This window comes from Cyrtonyx montezumae, unplaced genomic scaffold, assembly GCF_038088225.1.
Source record: "Cyrtonyx montezumae isolate F1298 unplaced genomic scaffold, pur_monq_1.0 scaffold_40, whole genome shotgun sequence".
Taxonomy (NCBI): Eukaryota; Metazoa; Chordata; class Aves; order Galliformes; family Odontophoridae; genus Cyrtonyx; species Cyrtonyx montezumae.
Window position 1 is genome coordinate 98,907 of NW_027072046.1, and position 13,525 is coordinate 112,431.

The window sequence follows — 13,525 nt, forward strand, 5'->3', positions numbered from 1 at the left end:
GTTGAGAGAGAGCAAGGATTTAGAGCCGGAGTTTGGGTTGAGAGAGAGAGCAAGGATTTAGAGCCGGAGTTTGGGTTGAGAGAGCAAGGATTTAGAGCCGGAGTTTGGGTTGAGAGAGAGAGCAAGGATTTAGAGCCGGAGTTTGGGTTGAGAGAGAGCAAGGATTTAGAGCCGGAGTTTGGGTTGAGAGAGAGAGCGAGAATTTAGAGCCGGAGTTTGGGTTGAGAGAGAGAGCAAGGATTTAGAGCCGGAGTTTGGGTTGAGAGAGCAAGGATTTAGAGCCGGATTTTTGGCTGAGAGAGCAAGGATTTAGAGCCGGAGTTTGGGTTGAGAGAGCAAGGATTTAGAGCTGGAGTTTGGGTTGAGAGAGCAAGGATTTTGAGCTGGGGTTTGGGTTGAGAGAGAGAGCAAGGATTTAGAGCCGGAGTTTGGGCGGAGAAAGCAAGGATTTAGAGCCGGAGTTTGGGTTGAGAGAGCAAGGATTTAGAGCTGGAGTTTGGGTTGAGAGAGCAAGGATTTAGAGCCGGAGTTTGGCTTGAGAGAGCAAGGATTTAGAGCCGGAGTTTGGGTTGAGAGAGCAAGGATTTAGAGCTGGAGTTTGGGTTGAGAGAGAGAGCAAGGATTTAGAGCTGGAGTTTGGGCGGAGAGAGCAAGGATTTAGAGCCGGAGTTTGGGTTGAGAGAGCAAGGATTTAAAGCCGGAGTTTGGGTTGAGAGAGCAAGGATTTAGAGCTGGAGTTTGGGTTGAGAGAGCAAGGATTTAGAGCTGGAGTTTGGGTTGAGAGAGAGCAAGGATTTAGAGCCGGAGTTTGGGTTGAGAGAGAGCGCGAGAATTTAGAGCCGGAGTTTGGGTTGAGAGAGAGAGCAAGGATTTAGAGCCGGTGTTTGGGTTGAGAGAGAGAGCAAGGATTTAGAGCCGGAGTTTGGGTTGAGAGAGCAAGGATTTAGAGCCGGATTTTGGGCTGAGAGAGCAAGGATTTAGAGCCGGAGTTTGGGTTGAGAGAGCAAGGATTTAGAGCTGGAGTTTGGGTTGAGAGAGCAAGGATTTAGAGCTGGAGTTTGGGTTGAGCGAGCAAGGATTTAGAGCCGGAGTTTGGGTTGAGAGAGCAAGGATTTAGAGCCGGAGTTTGGGTTGAGAGAGCAAGGATTTAGAGCCGGAGTTTGGGTTGAGAGAGCAAGGATTTAGAGCCGGAGTTTGGGTTGAGAGAGCAAGGATTTAGAGCTGGAGTTTGGGCGGAGAGAGCAAGGATTTAGAGCCGGAGTTTGGGTTGAGAGAGCAAGGATTTAGAGCTGGAGTTTGGGCGGAGAGAGCAAGGATTTAGAGCCGGAGTTTGGGTTGAGAGTGAGAGCAAGGATTTAGAGCCGGAGTTTGGGTTGAGAGAGAGAGCAAGGATTTAGAGCTGGAGTTTGGGTTTAGAGAGAGCAAGGATTTAGAGCCGGAGTTTGGGTTGAGAGAGCGAGCAAGGATTTAGAGCCGGAGTTTGGGTTGAGACAGCAAGGATTTAGAGCCGGAGTTTGGGTTGAGAGAGAGTAAGGATTTAGAGCCGGAGTTTGGGTTGAGAGAGCAAGGATTTAGAGCCGGAGTTTGGGTTGAGAGAGAGAGCAAGGATTTAGAGCCGGAGTTTGGGTTGAGAGAGAGCAAGGATTTAGAGCCGGAGTTTGGGTTGAGAGAGAGCAAGGATTTAGAGCCGGAGTTTGGGTTGAGAGAGAGAGCGAGAATTTAGAGCCGGAGTTTGGGTTGAGAGAGAGAGCGAGGATTTAGAGCCGGAGTTTGGGTTGAGAGAGCAAGGATTTAGAGCCGGTGTTTGGGTTGAGAGATCAAGGATTTAGAGCCGGATTTTGGGCTGAGAGAGCAAGGATTTAGAGCCGGTGTTTGGGTTGAGAGAGCAAGGATTTAGAGCTGGAGTTTGGGTTGAGAGAGCAAGGATTTTGAGCTGGAGTTTGGGTTGAGAGAGAGAGCAAGGATTTAGAGCTGGAGTTTGGGCGGAGAGAGCAAGGATTTAGAGCCGGAGTTTGGGTTGAGAGAGCAAGGATTTAGAGCCGGAGTTTGCGTTGAGAGAGCAAGGATTTAGAGCTGGAGTTTGGGTTGAGAGAGCAAGGATTTAGAGCTGGAGTTTGGGTTGAGAGAGAGAGCAAGGATTTAGAGCTGGAGTTTGGGCGGAGAGAGCAAGGATTTAGAGCCGGAGTTTGGGTTGAGAGAGCAAGGATTTAGAGCTGGAGTTTGGGTTGAGAGAGCAAGGATTTAGAGCCTGAGTTTGCGTTGAGAGAGCAAGGATTTAGAGCTGGAGTTTGGGTTGAGAGAGCAAGGATTTAGAGCTGGAGTTTGGGTTGAGAGAGAGAGCAAGGATTTAGAGCTGGAGTTTGGGCGGAGAGATCAAGGATTTAGAGCCGGAGTTTGGGTTGAGAGAGCAAGGATTTAAAGCCGGAGTTTGGGTTGAGAGAGCAAGGATTTAGAGCCGGAGTTTGGCGTGGAAATGCGATGAGTTTTTGCAGTAGTTTGGGGTGAGTGTGAGAGAGTTTAATGCAAGAGTTTAAGGTGTAACACTGAGCGTTTAGAGCTGGAGATTGGGGTGGGACAGCGAAAAGTTTTGGCTGCAGTTTAGAGTTGGAATAGTGAGCACTTGGGGTTGGGATTGGGGAAGGAAAGCCAGGGTTTAGGGATGGAGCCTCGGAAGGAGCCTTGAGTGTTTGTGCTGGAGTTCGGGATGGAAAAGCGAGGAGCTGGGGCCGGACTCTGAGTGGGGTAGTCGGGATTTAGGGGTGGATTTTGGGGTGGAATTTGAGGAATTAGGGCCGGAGATCGGGGCTGAAGAGCGAGGATATAAAGCTGGGTGATGGGGTGAGATAGCGAGGAGTTATGGAGGGAGTATGGGTTGCAGCAGCGAAGCTTTAAAGACAGAGGCTGGGGTGGAATAGAAAGGAGTTTTTGCAAGAGTTTGGAGTGAGTCAGCATTGACAGCTGGAGTTTGGCAGGAGGGAGCAAGGATTTAAAGCCGTAGTTTAGGGAGGAACTGTGAGGATTCAGGGCCAGAAAGTGGGGTGAAGCAGCAAGGATTTGTGGCAGGAGATTGGTGTGGAACGAAGGGGAATTAGGGACAGAGATTGGGGTGGAACAGCGAGGATTTGGGCCCTGAGTTTGGGGAGGAACTGTGAGGATTCAGGTCCGAAGTTTGAGGTGACAGAGTGAAAAGTTAGGGTTGGAGTTCAGGCTCAAACAGCGAGGATTTGGGAACGTTCTTTGGGTCTAAAAGTAAGAGGGTGGCATTGAAGTTTGTGCTGAATTAGTGAGGGCTTTGGGCTGGAGTGTGCTGGAAATAGAAAGAGTGCGCCGGAATTGGTTTGAAATAGCGTGGATTTGGGACTGAATGAAATAGGAAATGAAATATGAAAAAATATATTTTCCCATGTTCATGATATTTTCCTATGTTCATGATATTTTCCTATGTTCATATTTTCCCATGTTCATATTTTCCCATGTTCATATTTTCCCATGTTCATATTTTCCCATGTTCATATTTTCCCATGTTCATATAATATGGAAAGATAGGAAATAGGAAAGATAGGAAATGTAACAAAATGTGAAATGAAATAAAAAGAAATGAATAGTAACGAAATAGTGAAATGAATAGTAACGAAATAGTGAAATATGAAATTAAATGAAGTACGAAATCTGAAATGACATCGACGAGATGAAATGCGAGAGGAAACAACAAACGGGAAAAGCGAGAGGAAACTGTTAAAGATAGATGTTTTATAGATGTTATAGATGTTATAGATGTTATAGATGTTATAGATGTTATAGATGTTATAGATGTTATAGATGTTATAGATGTTATAGATGTTATAGATGTTATAGATGTTATAGATGTTATAGATGTTATAGATGTTATAGATGTTATAGATGTTATAGATGTTATAGATGTTATAGATGTTATAGATGTTATAGATGTTATAGATGTTATAGATGTTATAGATGTTATAGATGTTATAGATGTTATAGATGTTATAGATGTTATAGATGTTATAGATGTTATAGATGTTATAGATGTTATAGATGTTATAGATGTTATAGATGTTATAGATGTTATAGATGTTATAGATGTTATAGATGTTATAGATGTTATAGATGTTATAGATGTTATAGATGTTATAGATGTTATAGATGTTATAGATGTTATAGATGTTATAGATGTTATAGATGTTATAGATGTTATAGATGTTATAGATGTTATAGATGTTATAGATGTTATAGATGTTATAGATGTTATAGATGTTATAGATGTTATAGATGTTATAGATGTTATAGATGTTATAGATGTTATAGATGGGCTAAGAATCAAAGAGTCAACTACTGAATTTTATTAATCAGAGAGCAAAGAGGCAATGCAGCGCTGGGCGACAGAGGACTCTGCGTTCCACCGACTGTTGCAACAGTTGAACCAATACCCGATCCTTTTATACAGTCCGTCTTCCGTATACGTGTCCTTATCGCTTTCTCATTGCGGTGTACTCTGCGCATGATCCAGTTGTTGCTAGGGGTCTTCTTCTGCCAGTAAGTAGTCTTCCTCCATATCTCCTTCTTGACCCTTTCTGGTGGTTTTTCCTTTTATGGTATGTTATTTATACGAACAAATCTCACTGCACAATCACTAGTCCTTGAACGTGTTTCGGCTAGCTCCCGGTTTGTGAAAGTTTTGTGTTTTCGCAAGATAAGCTTTCATATAGTAATGGCTATCTTTTGTGGCTTTCTTGATTGCTTAAGTGGAACGTATATCTGCGTTACATGCTAAATCACAAATCACGGTTACATATTTACAGGTCCCTTCCTTCTTACAGAAAACAAAAAGATTACTTTCTCACAGAAACAGAGCGGAAACGTGAGAGGAAATGCGAGAGGAAACGCGTGAGGAAACGCAAGAGGAAACAGAGAGGAAACGCGAGAGAAAACCGAGAGGAAACGCGAGAGGAAAGAGAGAGGAAACCGAGAGGAAACGCGAGAGAAAAACGAGAGGAAACGCGAGAGGAAACAGAGAGGAAACGCGAGAGGAAACAGAGAGGAAACAGAGAGGAAACGCGAGAGGAAACAGAGAGGAAACAGAGAGGAAACGCGAGAGGAAACAGAGAGGAAACAGAGAGGAAACGCGAGAGGAAACAGAGAGGAAACGCGAGAGGAAACAGAGAGGAAACAGAGAGGAAACGCGAGAGGAAACAGAGGAAACGCGAGAGGAAACGCGAGAGGAAACGCGAGAGGAAACGCAAGAGGAAACAGAGAGGAAACGCGAGAGGAAACGCAAGAGGAAACAGAGAGGAAACGCGAGAGGAAACAGAGAGGAAACGCGAGAGGAAACAGAGAGGAAACGCGAGAGGAAACAGAGAGGAAACAGAGAGGAAACGCGAGAGGAAACAGAGAGGAAACACGAGAGGAAACCGAGAGGAAACGCGAGAGGAAACGCAAGAGGAAACAGGGAGGAAACAGAGAGGAAACAGAGAGGAAACGCGAGAGGAAACAGAGAGGAAACAGAGAGGAAATGCGAGAGGAAACAGAGAGAGGAAACAGAGAAAAAACGAGAGAGGAAACAGAGAGGAAACAGAGAGGAAACAGAGAGGAAACAGAGAGGAAACGCGAGAGGAAACAGAGAGGAAACGCGAGAGGAAACAGAGAGGAAACAGAGAGGAAACAGAGAGGAAACGCGAGAGGAAACAAAGAGGAAACGCGAGAGGAAACAGAGGGAAACGCGAGAGGAAACAGAGAGGAAACGCGAGAAGAAACAGAGAGGAAACGCGAGAGGAAACAGAGAGGAAACAGAGAGGAAACGCGAGAGGAAACAGAGAGGAAACGAGAGAGGAAAAGCGAGAGGAAACGCGTGAGGAAACGCGAGAGGAAACAGAGGAAACGCGAGAGGAAACAGAGAGGAAACGCAAGAGGAAACAGGGAGGAAACAGAGAGGAAACAGAGAGGAAACGCGAGAGGAAACAGAGAGGAAACAGAGAGGAAACAGAGAGGAAACAGAGAGGAAACAGAGAGGAAACGCGAGAGGAAACAGAGAGGAAACGCGAGAGGAAACAGAGAGGAAACAGAGAGGAAACAGAGAGGAAACGCGAGAGGAAACAAAGAGGAAACGCGAGAGGAAACAGAGGGAAACGCGAGAGGAAACAGAGAGGAAACGCGAGAAGAAACAGAGAGGAAACGCGAGAGGAAACAGAGAGGAAACAGAGAGGAAACGCGAGAGGAAACAGAGAGGAAACGAGAGAGGAAAAGCGAGAGGAAACGCGTGAGGAAACGCGAGAGGAAACAGAGGAAACGCGAGAGGAAACAGAGAGGAAACACGAGAGGAAACAGAGAGGAAACAGAAGAAACGCGAGAAGAAACAGAGAGGAAACGCGAGAGGAAACGCGAGAGGAAACGCGAGAGGAAACAGAGAGGAAACAGAAAGGAAACCGAGAGGAAACGCGAGAGGAAACGCGAGAGGAAACGCAAGAGGAAACAGAGAGGAAACAGAGAGGAAACAGAGAGGAAACGCGAGAGGAAACAGAGAGGAAACGCGAGAGGAAACAGAGAGGAAATAGAGAGGAAAAGCGAGAGGAAAAGCGAGAGGAAACAGAGTGGAAACGCGAGAGGAAACAGAGCAGAAACGCGAGAAGAAACAGAGAGGAAACAAAGAGGAAACAGAGAGGAAACGCGAGAGGAAAGAGAGAGGAAACGCGAGAGGAAACAGAGAGGAAACGCAAGAGGAAACAGAGAGGAAACTCGAGAAGAAACAGAGAGGAAACAGAGAGGAAACGCGAGAGGAAACAGAGAGGAAACAGAGTGGAAACGCGAGAGGAAACAGAGTGGAAACGCGAGAGGAAACAGAGAGGAAACGCGAGAGGAAACAGAGAGGAAACGCGAGAGGAAACAGAGAGGAAACGCGAGAGGAAACGCGAGAGGAAACGCGAGAGGAAACAGAGAGGAAACGCGAGAGGAAACGCGAGAGGAAACGCGAGAGGAAACGCGAGAGGAAACGCGAGAGGAAACGCGAGAGGAAACAGAGAGGATACAGAGAGGAAACGCGAGATGAAAAGGCGAGAGGAAACAGAGAGAGGAATCAGAGAGAAAACGAGAGAGGAAACAGAGGAAACAGAGAGGAAACAGAGAGGAAACAGAGAGGAAACGCGAGAGGAAACAGAGAGGAAATGCGAGAGGAAACAGAGAGGAAACGCGAGAGGAAACAGAGAGGAAACAGAGAGGAAACGCGAGAGGAAACAGAGAGGAAACAGAGAGGAAATGCGAGAGGAAACAGAGAGGAAACGCGAGAGGAAACAGAGAGGAAACGCGAGAGGAAACAGAGAGGAAACAGAGAAGAAACGCGAGAAGAAACAGAGAGGAAACAGAGAGGAAACAGAGAGGAAACGCGAGAGGAAACAGAGAGGAAACGCGAGAGGAAACAGAGAGGAAACAGAGAGGAGACAGAGAGGAAACGCGAGAGGAAACAGAGAGGAAACGCGAGAGGAAACAGAGAGGAAACAGAGAGGAAACGCGAGAGGAAACAGAGAGGAAACACGAGAGGAAACCGAGAGGAAACGCGAGAGGAAACGCAAGAGGAAACAGAGAGGAAACAGAGAGGAAACCGAGAGGAAACGCGAGAGGAAACCGAGAGGAAACGCGATAGGAAACAGAGAGGAAACAGAAGAAACGCGAGAGGGAACAGAGAGGAAACAGAGAGGAAACGTGAGAGGAAACGTGAGAGGAAACGTGAGAGGAAACAGAGATGAAACAGAGAGGAAACAGAGAGAAAACGCAAGAGGAAACGCGAGAGGAAACAGAGAGGAAACGCGAGAGGAAACAAAGAGGAAACAGAGAGGAAACGCGAGAGGAAACAGAGAGGAAACGCGAGAGGAAACAGAGAGGAAACAGAGAGGAAACGCGAGAGGAAACGCAAGAGGAAACAGAGAGGAAACGCGAGAGGAAAAAGAGAGGAAACGCGAGAGGAAACAGAGAGGAAACGCGAGAGGAAACAGAGAGGAAACAGAGAGGAAACGCGAGAGGAAACAGAGAGGAAACACGAGAGGAAACCGAGAGGAAACGCGAGAGGAAACGCAAGAGGAAACAGAGAGGAAACAGAGAGGAAATCGAGAGGAAACCGAGAAGAAATCGAGAGGAAACCGAGAGGAAACGCGAGAGGAAACAGAGAAAAAACGCGAGAGGAAACAGAGAGGAAACGCGAGAGGAAACAGAGAGGAAACGCGAGACGAAACAGAGAGGAAACGCGAGAGGAAACAGAGAGGAAACGCGAGACGAAACAGAGAGGAAACGCGAGACGAAACAGAGAGGAAACAGAGAGGAAACGCGAGAGGAAACGCGAGAGGAAACAGAGAGGAAACGCGAGAGGAAACAGAGAAAAAACGCGAGGGGAAACAGAGAGGAAACAGAGAGGAAACGCGAGAGGAAACAGAGAGGAAACACGAGAGGAAACCGAGAGGAAACGCGAGAGGAAACGCAAGAGGAAACAGAGAGGAAACAGAGAGGAAACCGAGAGGAAACCGAGAGGAAACGCGAGAGGAAACCGAGAGGAAACGCGATAGGAAACAGAGAGGAAACAGAAGAAACGCGAGAGGGAACAGAGAGGAAACAGAGAGGAAACGTGAGAGGAAACGTGAGAGGAAACGTGAGAGGAAACAGAGATGAAACAGAGAGGAAACAGAGAGAAAACGCAAGAGGAAACGCGAGAGGAAACAGAGAGGAAACGCGAGAGGAAACAAAGAGGAAACAGATAGGAAACGCGAGAGGAAACAGAGAGGAAACGCGAGAGGAAACAGAGAGGAAACAGAGAGGAAACGCGAGAGGAAACGCAAGAGGAAACAGAGAGGAAACGCGAGAGGAAAAAGAGAGGAAACGCGAGAGGAAACAGAGAGGAAACGCGAGAGGAAACAGAGAGGAAACAGAGAGGAAACGCGAGAGGAAACAGAGAGGAAACACGAGAGGAAACCGAGAGGAAACGCGAGAGGAAACGCAAGAAGAAACAGGGAGGAAACAGAGAGGAAACAGAGAGGAAACGCGAGAGGAAACGCAAGAGGAAACAGAGAGGAAATGCGAGAGGAAACAGAGAGAGGAAACAGAGAAAAAACGTGAGAGGAAACAGAGGAAACAGAGAGGAAACAGAGAGGAAACAGAGAGGAAACGCGAGAGGAAACAGAGAGGAAACGCGAGAGGAAACAGAGAGGAAACAGAGAGGAAACAGAGAGGAAACGCGAGAGGAAACAGAGGAAACGCGAGAGGAAACAGAGAGGAAACACGAGAGGAAACAGAGACGAAACAGAAGAAACGCGAGAAGAAACAGAGAGGAAACGCGAGAGGAAACGCGAGAGGAAACGCGAGAGGAAACGCGAGAGGAAACAGAGAGGAAACAGAAAGGAAACAGAGAGGAAACAGAGAGGAAACCGAGAGGAAACGCGATAGGAAACAGAGAGGGAACAGAAGAAACGCGAGAGGGAACAGAGAGGAAACAGAGAGGAAACAGAGAGGAAACAGAGAGGAAACGTGAGAGGAAACAGAGATGATACAGAGAGGAAAAAGAGAGGAAACGTGAGAGGAAACAGAGAGGAAACGTGAGAGGAAACAGAGAGGAAACGCGAGAGGAAACAGAGAGGAAATGCGAGAGGAAATAAAGAGGAAACAGAGAGGAAACAGAGAGGAAAGGCGAGAGGAAACAGAGAGGAAACAGAGAGGAAACAGAGAGGAAACGCGAGAGGAAACAGAGAGGAAACAGAGAGGAAACGCGAGAGGAAACAGAGAGGAAACAGAGAGGAAACAGAGAGGAAACGCGAGAGGAAACGCGAGAGGAAAAAGAGAGGAAACGCGAGAGGAAACAGAGAGGAAACGCGAGCGGAAACAGAGAGGAAATGCGAGAGGAAACAGAGAGGAAACAGAGAGGAAAGAGAGGAAACGCGAGAGGAAACCCGAGAAGAAAACAGAGAGGAAACCCGAGAAGAAAACAGAGAGGAAACAGAGAGGAAACAGAGAGGAAACAAAGAGGAAACAGAGAGGAAACGCGAGAGGAAACAGAGAGGAAACGCGAGAGGAAACAGAGAGGAAACGCGAGAGGAAACAGAGAGGAAACGCGAGAGGAAAGAGAGAGGAAACAGAGAGGAAACGCGAGATAAAACCGAGAAGAAACCGAGAGGAAACACGAGAGGAAACCGAGAGGAAACGCGAGAGGAAACGCGAGAGGAAACAGAGAGGAAACGCGAGAGGAAACAGAGATGAAACGCGAAAGGAAACAGAGAGGAAACGCGAGAGGAAACAGAGAGGAAAAAGAGAGGAAAAGCGAGAGGAAAAGCGAGAGGAAACGCGAGAGGAAACAGAGAGGAAAAGCGAGAGGAAACAGAGAGTAAACGCGAGAGGAAACAGAGAGGAAACGCGAGAGGAAACGCGAGAGGAAACAGAGAGGAAACGCGAGAGGAAACAGAGAGGAAACCGAGAGGAAACACGAGAGGAAACCGAGAGGAAACGCGAGAGGAAACGCAAGAGGAAACAGAGAGGAAACAGAGAGGAAACAGAGAGGAAACAGAGAGGAAACAGAGAGGAAACAGAGAGGTAATGCGAGACGAAACGCGAGAGGAAACAGAGAGGAAACGCGAGAGGAAACAGAGAGGAAACGCGAGAGGAAACAGAGAGGAAACGTGAGAGGAAACGCGAGAGGAAACCGAGAGGAAACGCGAGAGAAAAACGAGAGGAAACGCGAAAGGAAACAGAGAGGAAACGCGAGAGGAAACAGAGAGGAAAATGAGAGGAAACGCGAGAGGAAACAGAGAGGAAACAGAGAGGAAACAGAGAGGAAAGGCGAGAGGAAACAGAGAGGAAACAGAGAGGAAACGCGAGAGGAAACAGAGAGGAAACGCGAGAGGAAACAGAGAGGAAACAGACAGGAAACGCGAGAGGAAACAGAGAGGAAACAGAGAGGAAAAGCGAGAGGAAAAGCGAAAGGAAACGCGAGAGGAAACAGAGAGGAAACAGAGCGGAAACGCGAGAGGAAACAGAGAGGAAATGCGAGAGGAAACAGAGAGGAAACGCGAGAGGAAACAGAGAGGAAATGCGAGATAAAACCGAGAGGAAACACGAGAGGAAACCGAGAGGAAACGCGAGAGGAAACGCGAGAGGAAACAGAGAGGAAACGCGAGAGGAAACAGAGAGGAAACGCGAAAGGAAACAGAGAGGAAACAGAGAGGAAACAGAGAGGAAACGCGAGAGGAAACAGAGAGGAAACCGAGAGGAAATCGAGAGGAAACCGAGAGGAAACGCGAGAGGAAACGCGAGAGGAAACAGATAGGAAACAGAGAGGAAACGCGAGAGGAAACAGAGAGGAAACAGAGAGGAAACGCGAGAGGAAACAGAGGAAACGCGAGTGGAAACAGAGAGGAAACAGAGAGGAAACGCGAGAGGAAACAGAGAGGAAACGCGAGAGGAAACAGAGAGGAAACAGAGAGGAAACGCGAGAGGAAACAGAGAGGAAATGCGAGATAAAACCGAGAGGAAACCGAGAGGAAACGCGAGAGGAAACAGAGAGGAAACGCGAGAGGAAACAGAGATGAAACGCGAAAGGAAACAGAGAGGAAACAGAGAGGAAACGCGAGAGGAAACAGAGAGGAAACGCGAAAGGAAACAGAGAGGAAACAGAGAGGAAACAGAGAGGAAACGCGAGAGGAAACAGAGAGGAAACGCGAGAGGAAACGCGAGAGGAAACAGATAGGAAACAGAGAGGAAACGCGAGAGGAAACCGAGAGGAAATCGAGAGGAAACCGAGAGGAAACGCGAGAGGAAACAGAGAGGAAACGCGAGAGGAAACGCGAGAGGAAACAGATAGGAAACAGAGAGGAAACGCGAGAGGAAACAGAGAGGAAACAGAGAGGAAACGCGAGAGGAAACAGAGGAAACGCGAGTGGAAACAGAGAGGAAACAGAGAGGAAACGCGAGAGGAAACAGAGAGGAAACGCGAGAGGAAACAGAGAGGAAACGCGAGAGGAAACAGAGAGGAAACGCGAGAGGAAACAGAGAGGAAACGCGAGAGGAAACAGAGAGGAAACGCGAGAGGAAACAGAGAGGAAACAGAGAGGAAACGCGAGAGGAAACAGAGAGGAAACGCGAGAGGAAACAGAGGAAACGCGAGTGGAAACAGAGAGGAAACAGAGAGGAAACGCGAGAGGAAACAGAGAGGAAACGCGAGAGGAAACAGAGAGGAAACAGAGAGGAAACGCGAGAGGAAACAGAGAGGAAACCGAGAGGAAATCGAGAGGAAACAGAGAGGAAACGCGAGAGGAAACAGAGAGGAAACGCGAGAGGAAACAGAGAGGAAACGCGAGAGGAAACAGAGAGGAAACGCGAGACGAAACAGAGAGGAAACAGAGAGGCAAAGCGAGAGGAAAAGCGAGAGGAAACGCGAAAGGAAACTGAGAGGAAACGCGAGAGGAAACAGAGAGGAAATGCGAGAGGAAACAGAGAGGAAACGCGAGAGGAAACAGAGAGGAAACGCGAGAGGAAACAGAGAGGAAACGCGAGAGGAAACGCGAGAAAAAACGCGAGAGGAAACGCGAGAGGAAACAGAGAGGAAACGCGAGAGGAAACAGAGAGGAAACGCGAGAGGAAACAGAGAGGAAACGCAAGAGGAAACAGAGAGGAAACGCGAGATAAAACCGAGAGGAAACTAAGAGGAAACACGAGAGGAAACCGAGAGGAAATGCGAGAGGAAACGCGAGAGGAAACAGAGAGGAAACGCGAGAGGAAACAGAGAGGAAATGCGAGAGGAAACAGAGAGGAAACAGAGAGGAAACGCGAGAGGAAACAGAGAGGAAACCGAGAGGAAATCGAGAGGAAACCGAGAAGAAATCGAGAGGAAACGGAGAGGAAACGCGAGAGGAAACAGAGAAAAAACGCGAGAGGAAACAGAGAGGAAACGCGAGAGGAAACAGAGAGGAAACGCGAGAGGAAACAGAGAGGAAACGCGAGAGGAAACAGAGAGGAAACGCGAGACGAAACAGAGAGGAAACACGAGACGAAACAGAGAGGAAACGCGAGAGGAAACGCGAGAGGAAACAGAGAGGAAACGCGAGAGGAAACAGAGAGGAAACAGAGAGGAAACGCGAGAGGAAACAGAGAGGAAACGCGAGAGGAAACAGAGAGGAAACGCGAGAGGAAACAGAGAGGAAATAGAGAGGAAACGCGAGAGGAAATAGAGAGGAAACAGAGCAAAAACGCGAGAGGAAACAGAGCAGAAACGCGAGAGGAAACAGAGAGGAAACGCGAGAGGAAACAGAGAGGAAACGCGAGAGGAAACAGAGAGGAAAAGCGAGAGGAAACGCGAGAGGAAACAGAGAGGAAACGCGAGAGGAAACAGAGAGGAAACAGAGAGGAAACGCGAGAGGAAACGCGAGAGGAAAGAGAGAGGAAACGCAAGATAAAACCGAGAGGAAACCGAGAGGAAACATGAGAGGAAACGCGAGAGGAAACGCGAGAGGAAACGCGAGAGGAAACAGAGAGGAAATGCGAGAGGAAA

The 13,525-nt window shown here is 47.9% G+C and overlaps 1 protein-coding gene across 1 annotated transcript in view; it reads left to right on the plus strand.

Annotated features, from left to right (window-relative positions):
- The first annotated feature begins 4,516 nt into the window (after positions 1–4,516).
- The window catches only part of LOC136055330 (E3 SUMO-protein ligase RanBP2-like), a 53,632-nt gene continuing 44,623 nt past the window's right edge, over positions 4,517–13,525 (plus strand). Inside the window, exon 1 of the mRNA XM_065747055.1 lies at positions 4,517–4,551. Within this exon, the coding sequence (XP_065603127.1) occupies positions 4,517–4,551 (35 nt within the window). The remainder of the gene's footprint in view (positions 4,552–13,525) is intronic.